This window comes from Sabethes cyaneus, chromosome 3, assembly GCF_943734655.1.
Source record: "Sabethes cyaneus chromosome 3, idSabCyanKW18_F2, whole genome shotgun sequence".
NCBI lineage: Eukaryota > Metazoa > Arthropoda > Insecta > Diptera > Culicidae > Sabethes > Sabethes cyaneus.
In genome coordinates, this window is record NC_071355.1 from 206,754,644 (window position 1) to 206,769,424 (window position 14,781).

The window sequence follows — 14,781 nt, forward strand, 5'->3', positions numbered from 1 at the left end:
TCAAATACCACTGACACGAAAAGTTGAATTAATCGATTAGTGCAGACAACGCTCACCGATTAATCGGTAATCGAATAATTGAAAATTTCGGACATCACTAGGTGCTACATTTCGTTATCGAAACTGGACCTTCTGTTTTTATACGACAGACTTCGCAGCCAGCTGTTAGAGTGCAGGACAATTGCAGGGCCAGTTGCTACGATCCTATTGACTTCAACAGCCTCTCCCAGTCGAGATTCGAACGACGACTGGCTTATAAGGGCTGCGTCATACCTCAAAGCCAACTGGGAGGCTTTAGTATCACTAAATTATAATTTGTAGAATATGACCCTGCTCTCAGAAAGTGCCATCCTATTGATAAGAATGTGAAACATATATTCACTTCTGGTCGTCCAGCGGAGGATCACAACGGCAGTGACCGCCGTGAGAAACGGATGTGCGAATATTAGAGTGTTGTGAAAGGTCAACTAACCAGAAGAAGCGTTTACCATGTGGTTGTATCAAATTTTGCTCGGTTGCGGGTTGATCGCGGTGCTTTGCGAAAGTCAAGGGTTAGTGATTGTGTTTATTTATCTCCTATAACAACATTAAGCGAGAATTCTGGGAAATACCCCGTGCAGTGAACGTATCAGCAACAAAATAATGAAGTATTATTGATCCACAGGGAAATGGTCATAACCCCTGACAATTCAACAATTTTTTTGTTATAATAAATCGAATTAATTTGTGCTCTAGCTAAATAACAACGATGTGCGTTTAATTTCCTTTACCAGTAAAAAAGAATGATAAGATTGGAAATTTTCAAAAACGTAATCACCATATTTTATTTTTGTAGCTTAGCTAAAATAAACGCAAACTGCTGTAGGAGTCTGGCATTTTATGTTCAGTGCTTAAACGAACACTTGCGTTATTAGTAGCGTTTTCAACCAGTTTTTGAACTTACCACCTCGCCTCGACCACCTAGCTCGTTTGTCAACAAATATCCCATACACGTGTCAGGTTTCGGTGTATGACCATTACGAGGTTGCTTTATCATCTCATAGAACTTGCACGTGCCATTAGCCTGGAATTCTACACAATCTCTGTCCTCTTTCTGGCGTGGTCCTTCATCCTCAGAAGCGCGGCTAACTAATTAAACATTTCATTAACTAACTTTCAGATTGGTAGTCATTGGTCCAAAATTTATTCGAGCAAACAATGCATATAGCATAGCCTTCAGCAATTCATTTACAAATAACCTCCGATTGAAGCTGGAATTGGAAGGATTAAGGGAAGGGGTTACCGTTTTGAATGAAACAAACGAGATAAAACTTTCCAGGAAGACAGTAAAATGTGTGAGCTTCCAGGTGAGTCCTTTCCGTCCGGCTTTAAATTCGATTGATGCATACTAAAGCAAGCATATTTTTGTAGGTAGGGGCCATTCCCGAGGCTGAATACAGTTTATTGGTACAAAGTCTAGAGGATAGTTTCAATTTTTATGAAATAATTGAGTTACTGTATGATAAGAAAAGCTCGTCGATCTTTATACAAACTGATAAACCCGTCTACACACCTGGAGATGTTCTTAGGTTTCGGGTTATTGCAATAGATGCCGATACGCGTCCAGTGACGAGCTACAATACTGTAGCTATTAACCTTGAAGATTCGAAAGAAACTTCCATTAGACATTGGAAGCATGCTAAATTGAACAATGGAATCTTTCAGTCAACCGTAAATCTGCCAACTCTACCGGCCTTAGGCAATTGGAGCTTGACGGTGACAGCTGGGAATTATGTATATTTAAAGAATAGTAAAAACAAGAGGCTTGTCGAATATAAATCTGTTTATTTTTCAGAAAGTGGAAAAACAAATTGAAGTGCGAGAGTACGTACTGCCAAAGTTCTTTGTCAAAGCATATCCCTCTAAAATTTTACTGATTGACGAGAAAAAGGTTAGCGTGACTGTATCAGCAGCATATACATTCGGTGAGGCGGTCGATGGGACTGTTCGAGTGGATTTGTTTTTGTACGGTGAAATGGAGCGACCTGATATGACAATAAGAAACCAGGATATTTCCGGAATAATCACCGTGAATTTTGATTTACCTTATGCTTTAGACATCGAAGATCCTTATCTATACCGCAGGGATGTTTCCGTCAGGGTGGAAGTAGTGGAAACATGTACAAGTAATTGATCTCATGGAATTCGTATTTCGATTATTTAGAAAATATGTTATACCGTAGATCACACAGTGAATATCGTGGAAGTAATACCCATATATGAACATCCATATAGAGTTTCGTTGATCAAGTCTATGCCCTGGTTTAGACCCGGTTTGCCGTATCAAGTGGATTTATCGATAACGGATCATAATGGTGAACCAGCGCCCGAGGAGACTGTTGCAGAAATTTTAATAATTTACGAAGCGGAATCCTTAGAGAGCGAAGTTGCAATGCAGGGTAGTCTCCGTAAGGGTCTGATTTCACTGGACTTAAAACCGCCAAAAAATACTAATATAATGGAAATTCGGGTGAGCGTAAATGAAAAGTACATGTCGCATGCGTTAAATAAATGTGTGAGAGATTTTACAAAATTATTTTACAATGTGGTCCAAAAATTTTATGAAAGTTTGTATCACGGGTATAATTTACGGACTCGTAACTCAAGCATCGTAGAATATATAAATATCCAAGGAAGTTTTTTCAGCAATCCAGAAAATATTATCAATAAAAAGTTTTGAAGAGTGGTTAACAACCCCAAAGAAAAGTCGGGATAATTATCTTCTAGCTTATAATTTTTGTCACATTCTATTAAAACTTTATGACAGGATTTTTTTTTGTTTTTGCATTGTCATTTCAAAATGTATCTTTTAGGTGAAATATAATACCAAAGACTATGAATATGTCGATTACATTTATAGCATCCAATCAACAAGCAACCTCTATCTAAAAATCGCTTTGAAATCAAAACAAAAGTAAGCATACCTACGCATGGTTGTTGTGAACTGTTAGTACAATTGAAAATTTGTTCATTTACTTTCAGGATTCGTGCTAACACTGTAGTCGTTTTCGAAATCAGCTGCACAGAGTCTTTGGACGATTTTGCTTATATCATCACATCGAGAGGTAGTGTGATCACCTCGGGATACGAAGTGCTACAAAATAAGAAAACAACCGATTTTAGGCTAAAGCTCACGCCTCAAATGGCTCCTAAGGCACGACTAATTGTTTTCAGTATAAACAAATTCCTAATTTATGACTCAATGGAATTGAGTTTTGACACGTTTAATAACGAAGTAGGTATATTTGGTTTATCAGGAAAAACTTATAAAAATAATAAACACTTTGCAGTTTTCGTTTACCCTGGATGCTGAAGAGTATCGTCCAGGTCAGCATTTCCACGTGGACGTCAAAGCCGCTAAAGATTCTTATGTTGCTTTCACAGCTATCGATCAAAGTTTATTTTTGATGGGCCACACAGGGCATGATTTAACTGAAAAAGATGTGCTCAATGATTTGGCTCTGTATGGAAGCACGGAACCAAATGAATTTAATCCATTCGAGGTACGTACAGGCTCAAACAAAATTGAAAGGCGGTTTTGGCGACTTTCTGAAAATTTGACCACATAGCTTATTTTGTCAATTAATTAATTATTTAATTCATTAATTTCTATATTCAGACAATGGGATTGTTTTTAAAAACTACTGTTGATGTAAATTTCGGTATGTATGGCTGAATACGATGCAGTATTTCAGTAGTTAATAGATTTATTTTCATTCAGCTTATCCGATACTGAACCGGTTTGGAGGGCATTTCACGTTAGCCGAAATTGTTCAAAAACCTGTACCCATCAGGGCGGACTTTCGTGAAACTTGGCTTTGGCAAAACTATACCATGGATGGCATTAAGGATAAACTTATTTTCAGACACAACGTGCCAGATACCATCAGCTCTTGGGAAATTTCGGGATTTGCGCTCAGTCCCACACTAGGGTTGGGAATCATTAAACAACCACAAACGTTCAGCGTGAAGAAACAGCGGTTTTATGTTGTTCTCAATCTGCCGTACTCCATTAAGCGTAACGAAGTGGTTACGATTTGCGTGATGATTTTCAACTTGCTGGAAAATACAGTTATTACAGATGTGACACTATTTAACGAGTATGATGAAATTGAGTTCGTAGAGCAGTCTTCTAATGACAGTGGGTTTTGTACTTGCGTCAATTGATTGCATGACATTAGCGTAATTTTCGTTTTTCAGGAACCCGCCGTACCAAAGCTGTAGTCGTGCCAAAGTCCATAGGCAAACCAATCTCGTTTAGGATTAAAGCAAAGAAACTTGGCGAAATAACAATCAAAGTTAAAGCAATCAATTTACACGCTTCTGATATTGTCGAACGGATGCTACAAGTAACCCCGGAAAGCCGACGTTACGAAGGTAATGAAGCTAGGATTTTCGATTTAGTACAACCTGGTCATCAAAGGTTTAGCATGCATATTGATATTCCAAGGAACATTGACGAAGGATCTGTCAGAATTAAGTATACACTCAAAGGTAAATATATAATTTTTCAGCCGGTAATACGTTGCACATCGAAAACTAAATATGAAACCTTTCAAAACAAATTGGTAGGATAATTACTCAGTTGCTAACAGTTTTCTCCTCATGCGTTTTTTTAGAGTTGATTACGAAATAAACAAATAGCATATTACCGGCCTAATGTGCATTTTCGTACATTTCAACAATAGATTTATTTTCAATTTTACAGCAAAATTGTTTGACACACCAATCAGTAATTTGGAGTCATTGGTTCATCTGCCAACTGGGAACGGAGAACAAAATATAGCCAAATTTGCTTCGAATATCGTTATTTTAGACTACCTTTCTGAAAGTGAAAAGCTTTCAGAAAAAAATCGGACAAAAGCAATTGGCTACATACAAAGTGGTTATCAAAAACAATTGAAATACAAGCGGTCGGATGGTTCCTTCGGTGTCCAAGGTGCTTCAGACACCAAAGGCGGCACATTCATAACAGCTTTCGTAGTGATGTCATTCAGCATTGCTAAGACATACATCGATATAGATTGGTCGATAGTTGAAGATGCACTCCGCTGGTTGGCTAGTATTCAAACCCACGAAGGCACATTCAATGAGGTTGGTCGGATTACAGAAGCTAACGTGCGAGGAGGAGTGGGTTCAACCAAATATTCACTTACAGCGTATGTACTAATTGCTTTTTTGGAAAATGAAGATTTTGCAGCAAAACATCGGCAAACAGTAAACAAATCGATAACATTTTTGGAGAGAAATTTTGACAACATAACAAATCCGTATGATCTAGCATTGGCCATGTATGTACTATCACTTAGCGGTCGACCGAAACGGGAAGATTTTCTAAACAGACTTCTAGAAAACGCTATTTTCGATAGAAAACTTAGTGAACGATACTGGCAATTGCCCTCGGTTAACGTTGAAATTGCCGGATACGTACTGCTATCATTAGTTGCTCTCCATGTTGGTGAAGGACTTCCTGTTTTACGATGGTTGAACAGAAATTATTTCGTCGTAGGGAGATTTCCTGGAACACAGGATATATTTGTCGGATTAAAAGCACTTACCAAATTTACAGCGAAAATCCATAGAAATAATTATCGAGTTAGTTTTAAAGCCTTCAGCGTATCTTATACCATTGACATCGACAAACAATCCATGGCTATTGAGGAATTTAATTTACCCAACCATATCCGCCAGTTGGATGTAGACATTTCTGGTATCGGAAGCGGCTACTTGGAAGTGGCATATGATTACTATCAAAATATCCAAATGTCGCGGCAAAACTTTCGATTGACTGTACAAATGCTAAATACAAAGACTTGCCATGTACAGCACCTCAAGATCTGTGTCGAATATATCCCAAGAGAACCCTACGACCGCTCTAATATGGCGTTTGTTGAAGTATTTTTCCCCAGCGGAATGGTTGTAGAAGCGGACGGAGTGGAAGATTTATCTAATGCAATTCGGGTGAGTGAAAACCAACAGAAGACGGCAGAAAGTACCAAATTTATTAATATTATCAATCTTCTTCAGAAAACTGAATTACAATTCGCTGGCACCTCGGTAGTTGTATACTATGACAATCTAGGGCCGGAAGAGAATTGTTTCAAAGTGATATCCTACCGTAGACACAAAGTGGCAGTGCATCGACCGGCTTATGTTGTTGTCTATGATTATTACGACCGAGGTATTTCTTAATACATACTTACATTAACATTGTCGGACGCTTTTTATATGTTAGGTCTTTTTTTGCAGATCGTTTTGCCATTGAAACATATGAAGGAGAAGTAATGCAGCTGTGCGATACCTGTGAAGATGAAGATTGTCTTGCATTGTACTATGGGAAACTCAACCAGAACCAGGAAAAATTCGATTTTTTTTAGGATTTTTTCTAGTTGGTATGATTAAAATTTGTTGTTATAGAATGTATGTATGTATGTTTGTATGTATGGATGTATATATGTATATGGTGTATAATATATGGCATATGGTAAATGGTAAATGGTTCGCTGCTGAAAATAGTTTTGACTACACTTTCGTCGGGCATTCTTGCCACACGCCCAGCTCAACGCAGCATTCCACAGTACTATCTTCACTACATCAGCATATTTGTACACTTGCCACAATTCATTTTCCGTTTTGCCACCAAGTATTGATCACAGAATTTCGCGCTTAAAAACCACAAGCCGATCAGTTTCCTTTACCGTCCATGATTCATGTCCGTAAAGGGTCTGAAATTAAATAAAAAGAAAACTATTCCAATTAAATTCTACTGTCTACATTTATTCGCGACAGACACGTATTTCGCCTACTACTAGCAGGCTTCATCAGCATTTGTTTTCGAAGGGGTCACCGGAATGATTAGTGTTATGTAGAGTACCAGTTTTGTGCAAATACTAAAGCGGCTGAGGTTTCACCTGCTTTTCTAATGCTTGATTTTGACCCATCTATCGTCTCAAAAATCAGCTGAACTATTTTCGTCGAAAAACCATGTTCTAGCATTGCCTGACAGAGCTCATTTCATTTGACTGAATCGGAAAGTCCACAAACAGATAAACTCTAAATGTACTCGTGGAACTTGTATATGAGTAGCTCAGAAGGAAAGGGGTGTAAGTGACAAAAAGTAAATTTCGAGAAAATCAGATCCAAAGTTAACATCGTCTAGAAAATTCGTCAGGTTATTGACCTTTGCACGAATTTTTAGACTGCAGTGAAAATTTCAATTTGACAGCTTCAACTTGCGCACTTACTAATACTACCAAGATTATGACGTATTGATAATCTACGACAACAGAATTTGGCATTTTACTTCTTATATTTGACAACAACAAACAGTGTTAGTCCTTTGTCCTGCGAAGTTTGTTTTGCGTTTTATCGGATCGTATTTATTAAATTGGCAGATATTTTGCAACTCGTTCCCAGTCGGCGAGCATCAGTTAATACTGTGTATCATGCTCTTTATGGTCACATTTAAGAAGCACTTCTTGCTTAATAAATCGTTTTGCAAGTAACCAGCAGCTATGTAAAAATTGACCAACCGTATTGCCAGCGACATCCCAGTTTCCGACTTCCTTTCCTGAGGAGTGTCCTTTGAAATCACGAACAGATACTAATAACCAGCAGCCATAAAGTCCATCAGGTAGCATATCTTGTGCTAAACCAATTACTTGGTCATCCATATTCGTGATTTCCTCATCGCGTTCATAACTTTCAGATCCATTATCAGCTGGATAGTCAAGCTCCTCGACGAATTCAACGTCAGCATACACATCCTGCTCGTCGTCGTCATTATCGAGTTCACTTTGAGAGTCACGCACATTATTACCTGATACTCTAGCATGCTCTTGGTGCAGTTTCTGACTGTGTTCGAAACTCATTTTCCACTAAATTTATCTGTAAATAGAGCGAGCTTGAGAGTGCGAATTATGTCATTTCGTAAAATAAATACTAACCAGAGAGCTTATAAATAATTGAATCAATATCAGTGAATGCACCAAACTTTCATTTAAACATCCTTTGTACGATATATCCACTAGGCAAAACTAAATTACTAAACTTCGACTTGAATTTAAAATTTTAAATCCGGTTCGCGTAATCAAAACAAGCTGCCGTCTGTGACATTTCTAAGGTCAATGAGATTTAAGCAGGTGTGGAAGGAGAAAGTATCGGTTTGCATTTGGTAAACATGATGACGATGACAAAATAAGCTTCGAACGCTTCGAAAACAAATTGCATTCAACGGTACATTTCTAGTTTGACGTCACGCTTGATTGCTATTGGCGGACTCTCAAATTAGCGAGCAACAATTAGAATCAAAGAATGACACTTTTAAATAATAATTAAATATTGCACTAATTTATTTTTTCTTATTATCTCGCCTGTATATTCCTCATTGTTTTCATGCTGCATTATAAATGTATGGGTGAGGTGTGAAAATATTCACTGTGCAAAAAATTTTTGCACAGCAGTCTAATGAGGTGCAAAATGCGCAATAATCGCCGAGTCACATATACCAATCAATAAGGTTCGACGAATTGAGTAATGTGTGTGTGTGTGTGTGTGTGTGTGTGTGTGTGTGTGTGTGTGTGTGTGTGTGTGTGTGTGTGTGTGTGTGTGTGTGTGTGTGTGTGTGTGTGTGTGTGTGTGTGTGTGTGTGTGTGTGTGTGTGTGTGTGTGTGTGTGTGTGTGTGTGTGTGTGTGTGTGTGTGTGTGTGTGTGTGTGTGTGTGTGTGTGTGTGTGTGTGTGTGTGTGTGTGTGTGTGTGTGTGTGTGTGTGTGTGTGTGTGTGTGTGTGTGTGTGTGTGTGTGTGTGTGTGTGTGTGTGTGTGTGTGTGTGTGTGTGTGTGTGTGTGTGTGTGTGTGTGTGTGTGTGTGTGTGTGTGTGTGTGTGTGTGTGTGTGTGTGTGTGTGTGTGTGTGTGTGTGTGTGTGTGTGTGTGTGTGTGTGTGTGTGTGTGTGTGAGTTTTTTTTTTAACGAGTAGGGAAATCTGCTATCAGACACCTGAGAAGACAACTCAGGGAGTGGGGTTTGGTATCCCGACCCCCCTACTGGGGCGTGAGGATCCAGACCCACTAAAACCCTACTCGAGTCTCCAGCCTCAATCCCCCCTGGAACCACCTTATCGGTATTACTTCAGGGAGGGGCTATTGTGCTTAACGCACACTCTTAGATAACTACTGGACTATGGTAGTTAGGCTGTTTATTCGCCGTTGATCGGCTTTCCAGCGGTTTTGTAGCTCAAGTACGATCTGAGTAGCAGCCGCATTGATCGCACCCCAGACGTCCGAGCTAGAACACATCCTTTGGACTAAGTTATCCGGAGTAGTGTCCTGTCCGCTAACTGCCATCATGTTGCTTCTCACGCCCGCGAAACGAGGGCACATGAAGAAAGCATGTTCTGCAGTTTCCTCGACGTCCGCGCATTCCGGACACTCGGGGGACTCCGCATGCCCAAACTTGTGCAGATACTGTCTAAAACAACCATGCCCTGACAGAATCTGTGTCAGGTGGAAGTTGACTTCGCCATGGCGCCTGTTGACCCATCCGGATAGTTCCGGGATAAGTCGATGTGTCCACCGGCCTTTTGTGGAATCAGACCATGCCCGCTGCCATGTGATCATCGAGGCCGATCTTGTGGTACTCCGTATGCCTCTAGTTCCACGTTGGTTGAAGCACTCTACGTCCTCGCTGATGATGATACCAATAGGCATCATACCCGCTAAGACGCAGATTGCGTCATGTGAAACTGTGCGGTACGCACTCGCCACTCTTAAGCACATGAGACGATAGGTGCTTTCCAGCTTGGCTAGATAGCTTTTGGTACCTAACGCCGATGACCACACCGGCCTGCCATACCTGAGTATGGACTGGACCACGTTGGCTAAAAGCCTTCGCTTGCTGCCATATACCGCAGAGCTATTAGACATCATACGAGACAATGCCGAAATAGCTGTGGAAGCCTTCTTGCAGGCATAGTCGACGTGGCTCCCGAACTTGAGCTTGTCGTCGACCATGACTCCAAGGAGTTTTAAGAACCACGTTGACGAAATAGTGCAGTCCTCGACACTGATATTTGCTTGCTGCACCGACTTGCGGTTGTTCACCACGATAACCTCTATTTTATGATGCGCTAGGTCCAGTTTCCTGGATCGCATCCAATCTTCAACAATGCTTATAGAGTGGGCAGCCGTCAACTCAACCTCTCTGATAGATTCACCGTAGACTTCCAAGGTGATATCGTCCGCAAAGCCGACAATCGCCACCCCTTCCGGAAACTTTAGCTTCAACACCTCGTCATACATGACGTTCCACAACACCGGGCCCAGTATGGAACCTTGCGGAACCCCTGAGGTGATTGGAACGCATTTCTGACCCTCCTCCGTGTTGTAGCATAGCACACGATTCTGGAAATAATTTTCCAGAATTCTGTACAACGACACCGGCACTTGGACGTTCCGAAGCGAGCTGGCTATGGAGTCCCAGCTAGCGCTATTAAACGCATTTCTCACGTCGAGCGTGACAACTGCGCATTAACGAATACCTGTCCTCTTGGGCTGGATTGCCACCTCGGCTGTCTTAGTGACAGACAAGATGGCATCCACCGTAGATTTGCCTTTTCGGAAGCCGAATTGGTTCCTTGACAGACCGTTTGTACCCTCCGTGTACTGTACGAGTCTGTTAAGGATAACCCTCTCCAGCACCTTGCCGGCAGTATCGAGTAGACAGATCGGCCTATATGACGAGGGGACACCCGGAGGTTTTCCCGGCTTCGGCAATAGGACCAGGTTCTGTCGCTTCCATCTGTCCGGGAAGTGGCCAGCTTCCAGGCATCTATTCATTACTGCCCCGAATAATTCGGGAGCCTCTAAAATAGCCGCTTTAATGGCCATATTCGGGATACCGTCTGGCCCCGGTGCCTTGCTCACCTTTAGGGATTTAGCGATATCAATGAGTTCCTCGTTCGTAACCGTCACTTCCTCCCCGACCTCCAAATCGTTGTTTGGGGCCAAGCCTGCAAATCTAAACTTAAGAAACTGCAAGTTTTACAGAACAGATGCCTTAAAATAATTTATACATTACCACAGTTTTACTCAACGCTCGACTTATACAAGAACTTCATGCATAACGCCTTACCAATACTAGGGTTGCGCGAGTTGCAATCCTGTTTATTTATTTACGATGTTCAGAAAAATACAAACATGCATCATAATATTATTCTGCCGGCAAGAACTCATGACCACAACACAAGGTATGCAAACAACTTGGGAAGATCTCGAGCCCTCAGTACCCTTGGTCAAACTCGAATATCTTCTTATGGTCCCTCTACGTATAATAAAATACCACAACACTTTAAGCTAATCAACAACAGATTGCTATTCAAAACAAGATTGAAACAGTATTTCAAATCTAAAATTAATACTTTTATAATTTAGTTTCGTATTAACCACAAGATAATTTTCGTAAAATTCACTCTATAAATGTCTAGTTAACTTGTTAATTATATTTGTATCTATTTATTTAGTTTTTTGGGATCCCTTCAAAGGAATGAACTTCCACTGGGAATCCCTTTTTGATGTTAGTTTTGTTCAGTATACATCACTTCCAAACACACCAATAAATTACACTGCTCGTTTTTTTTTCATTATTTGCTTTCTTTTTCATTAGATGAGTCCATTACCAGGGGGCTCGTCCTTAGAGCTTTTTGGTGTGGGGGTAGTGGTGGGCCATTATATAAAAAAAAAACAGCCGTCGCCCACGTTACTTTGGATGTTCGGCTGGGAGGCCGACCATCCTACGCTATGGTCTGAGATACTGGAACGACTCGGTCGGCCGTGGGACGACTCAGCGGCCTGGGGCCAGGGCCTTGGCTCGTGGCGCGGAAAGAGGCCCTCGATGATCCGCTCCAGCATCTCTGGCGATTGCTCAGCGGGCGCCATCACACCCTTGGTCTTTGCCATTACGACTCTGTAGGCATCACCCCACGGGTTCGCATTGGCACTAGCACATAACCTTTCAAAGCAGTCTCGTTTACTAGCTTTTATCCCGCTCTTAAGCGCTGCGCGTGCAGCAACAAGTGCTACTCGACATTCAGCCCTGCTTTCATCCGAACGAGCTCTTTGCATAATTCTCCTCGCACGAAAGCACGCTCCGCGGAGTTCCGCAATTTCATCTGTCCACCAGTAAGCCGGTGACCTGCCATACCTAGGACGACCTTTCCTAGGCATGGTAGCGTCACATGCTCGCGACAGTACCTCAACCATCGGATCGCTTCCAGAAATACTTCGGGATCGAAGTATGATGTCTTTCATCCACGGGTGGTTGGAGTGTTGGCTCTACTCGCCACCTTCTGCCTCGTTATCTGGCCGACACCATAGCGGACCGCCTGATGGTCACTGTGAGTGTAGCCATTGTCTACTCTCCAGTCTCCTATCAGACCAGGACTGCCGAATGTCACGTCGATGATAGACTCCGCACCGTTCCTACTGACGGTACTTGTGGTGCCGACGTTGGCCAAATCTACGTTGAGCTTTGCCAGAGCCTCAAGCAGAATCCGACCCCTATGGTTCGTGCGACGACTTCCCCACTCTACCGCCCAAGCGTTAAAGTCGCCCGCCACAACCACCGGCCTTAAACCAGTCAGCACAACTGATACTCGGTCTACCATCCGCGTAAACTGCTCGATAGACCAACTCGGCGGAGCATAACAGCTGCAGTAGAACACTCCACCCACTTTGGCAACCGCCAATCCCTCGTCTGCAGTTGACACAACCTCCTGAACCGGGAACCTGCTTGTTGTCCATATAGCCGCCGTCGCAGACCTATCCGAGACCCAGTTGCCGTTTCCGGCAGGGACGCGATATGGATCGGAGACTATGGCAATGTCCATTGCTGACTCAGAAACTGCTTGGTGTAACAGCTGCTGAGCCGTGCTGCAGTGGTTCAGGTTGAGTTGTGTCACTTGCACTATGAACGTGGCTTAGTCGCCGGCACACCGGCCGGGCACCTTGGACCTCCCGTTACGTGCTTTGCGTCCCGTTTACTGGTACAGATCAGGCACTTAGGAGGCTCCGCGCAGTCCTTTGCTTTATGGCCAGCACTGCCACATCTCCTGCACAACTGGCTCCTATCTGGCCCCTTGCAGTTCCAGGCTTTATGTCCGTGCTCGAAACACCGGAAGCAAGCTTCCGACTGCTTGGACACACTCAGTGGGCATACCGACCACCCCACTTTAGGCCTAGCAGCTTTCAGGGCTTTGTTTCCGTCAGTCAGCGGAAGTCGTATGGTGGCTACCTGGGTCCCGGCCGGACCCTTGCGTAGGCGAACCGCCTCGGTTGCCACCACCACTCCACTTTGCTCTTTGAGAGCTTGTACGACCTCACGTACTTCGGTGATCTCGTCCAGGTTCTTAAGCTGGAGAGTCACTTCTGGTGTGAGAGCACGTACCTTCACTCCGTCCCCGAGCACTCCTTCCGCTATCGGCTTGTATGCGGAACTCTTCTTTGTGGCGTCCTACTTTAACTCGAGGATCATATCGCCCGTGCGTGAGCGGCGGATCCTCCGTACGTCCGCGCCCAGATCCTTGAGTAGGGCGTCATGGCCTTCAGAACCTCCGAGTATTTCGACCCGTCGGTTTTCAGGATAAGAGCGTCGCCCTTCTTCGTTCGCTTTCTTGCCGGTTTAGGTGGAGCAGTTTTTTTACTGGAGCCTCCTCCGCCTTTTCTCTTGGCCCTTGGCACCTGTCTTGGAGCTTCCCGCTGGTTCATCGGTTAGCTCTGCCAACCCGCTAGCCTGAGGGCTTTTACCGATCTAGCGTTTTTTCGGTCCGCCAGGGGTGCTATCCCCCGGGGACTGTCTCGAGCGCTTTGCGGATGCCTTACCGCTGCTGGTAGCGCTTTCCGTAGCCTCCTGGGCCGCGTTACGACACTCCGTCAACGGGCAAGCGTCCGTTTGTACTGCCTTCGACACCTTTACGGTCACCTTCTTAGCCTCTCCTGCACGCGCCACGAGGTCGTTGTGCGTTTTGGTCGCTGCATTCAAGGTTCTCCGAAGCATGAGCAAGCTCTGCTTCAGGTCCTTGGAGAAATTACCGCGACCTGACGTAAACTCGATTATTACATCGAGCTGCTGTGACGCTGCTACCACTTTAGGTACAGCGTCTCTATTTTTCTCCATCGCCCTGGTAAGCGCTGGGCCGTTCATCGCTGTGTCCGGCGTGGTAGGCATACCGCTGCCTTTGCCACCCACACTAGCGCTCCTAGTTGCATCCTTCTCCACCCTTGGTGGAGAACGCTGGATGCCTCCTCTAGCGAACGGGTTTTCCACCGTATCCACACTTGTTGTATTTTTGATTTTGTCTTCCATAAGAATCCCACGAGTTGAGGGGAAAGAAAAGTCCGCCACATCAGAGCCCCTCGTGATGCGGTAAGGGCTGATTACTGTGGAGGGCGCTCTGGTACTCCACAGGCTCCGTTTGAGGCTGAGTATTTATAGAACCCCCCCCCCCCACCATTCATCCCTCGGCACGGGTCGCATGACACCTTGGATTAGGGGTTTATCCATTCATGTTTTTACTTTTAGCCATGGATAATAGCTATTAAAACCATCCTCCTTTGGGGGCTTTGGACCCTCTGCTCAGGTTCTTGGTATTTTCAGGTTCATCGAACATGCTTCTACCGAGATCCGTCATTTGCAGGCGGAGAGTTTACATTCAGCCTTCGCATGAGTGCCCCCTTCTCTGTCCGCATACG

At 43.5% G+C, this 14,781-nt stretch overlaps 1 protein-coding gene across 1 annotated transcript; it reads left to right on the top strand.

Moving 5' to 3' along the window:
- The first annotated feature begins 229 nt into the window (after positions 1-229).
- LOC128742301 (thioester-containing protein 1 allele R1-like) lies at positions 230-6,510 on the top strand. The gene is made up of 14 exons (XM_053838629.1): positions 230-551; positions 1,160-1,346; positions 1,411-1,773; positions 1,835-2,165; positions 2,223-2,509; positions 2,853-2,953; positions 3,022-3,274; positions 3,330-3,542; positions 3,659-3,701; positions 3,761-4,180; positions 4,240-4,533; positions 4,748-6,000; positions 6,067-6,220; positions 6,289-6,510. Exons 1-14 carry the CDS (start codon positions 490-492, stop codon positions 6,414-6,416), a joined length of 4,089 nt encoding a protein of 1,362 aa, XP_053694604.1. The 5' UTR covers positions 230-489; the 3' UTR covers positions 6,417-6,510.
- Positions 6,511-14,781: the final 8,271 nt, after the last annotated feature.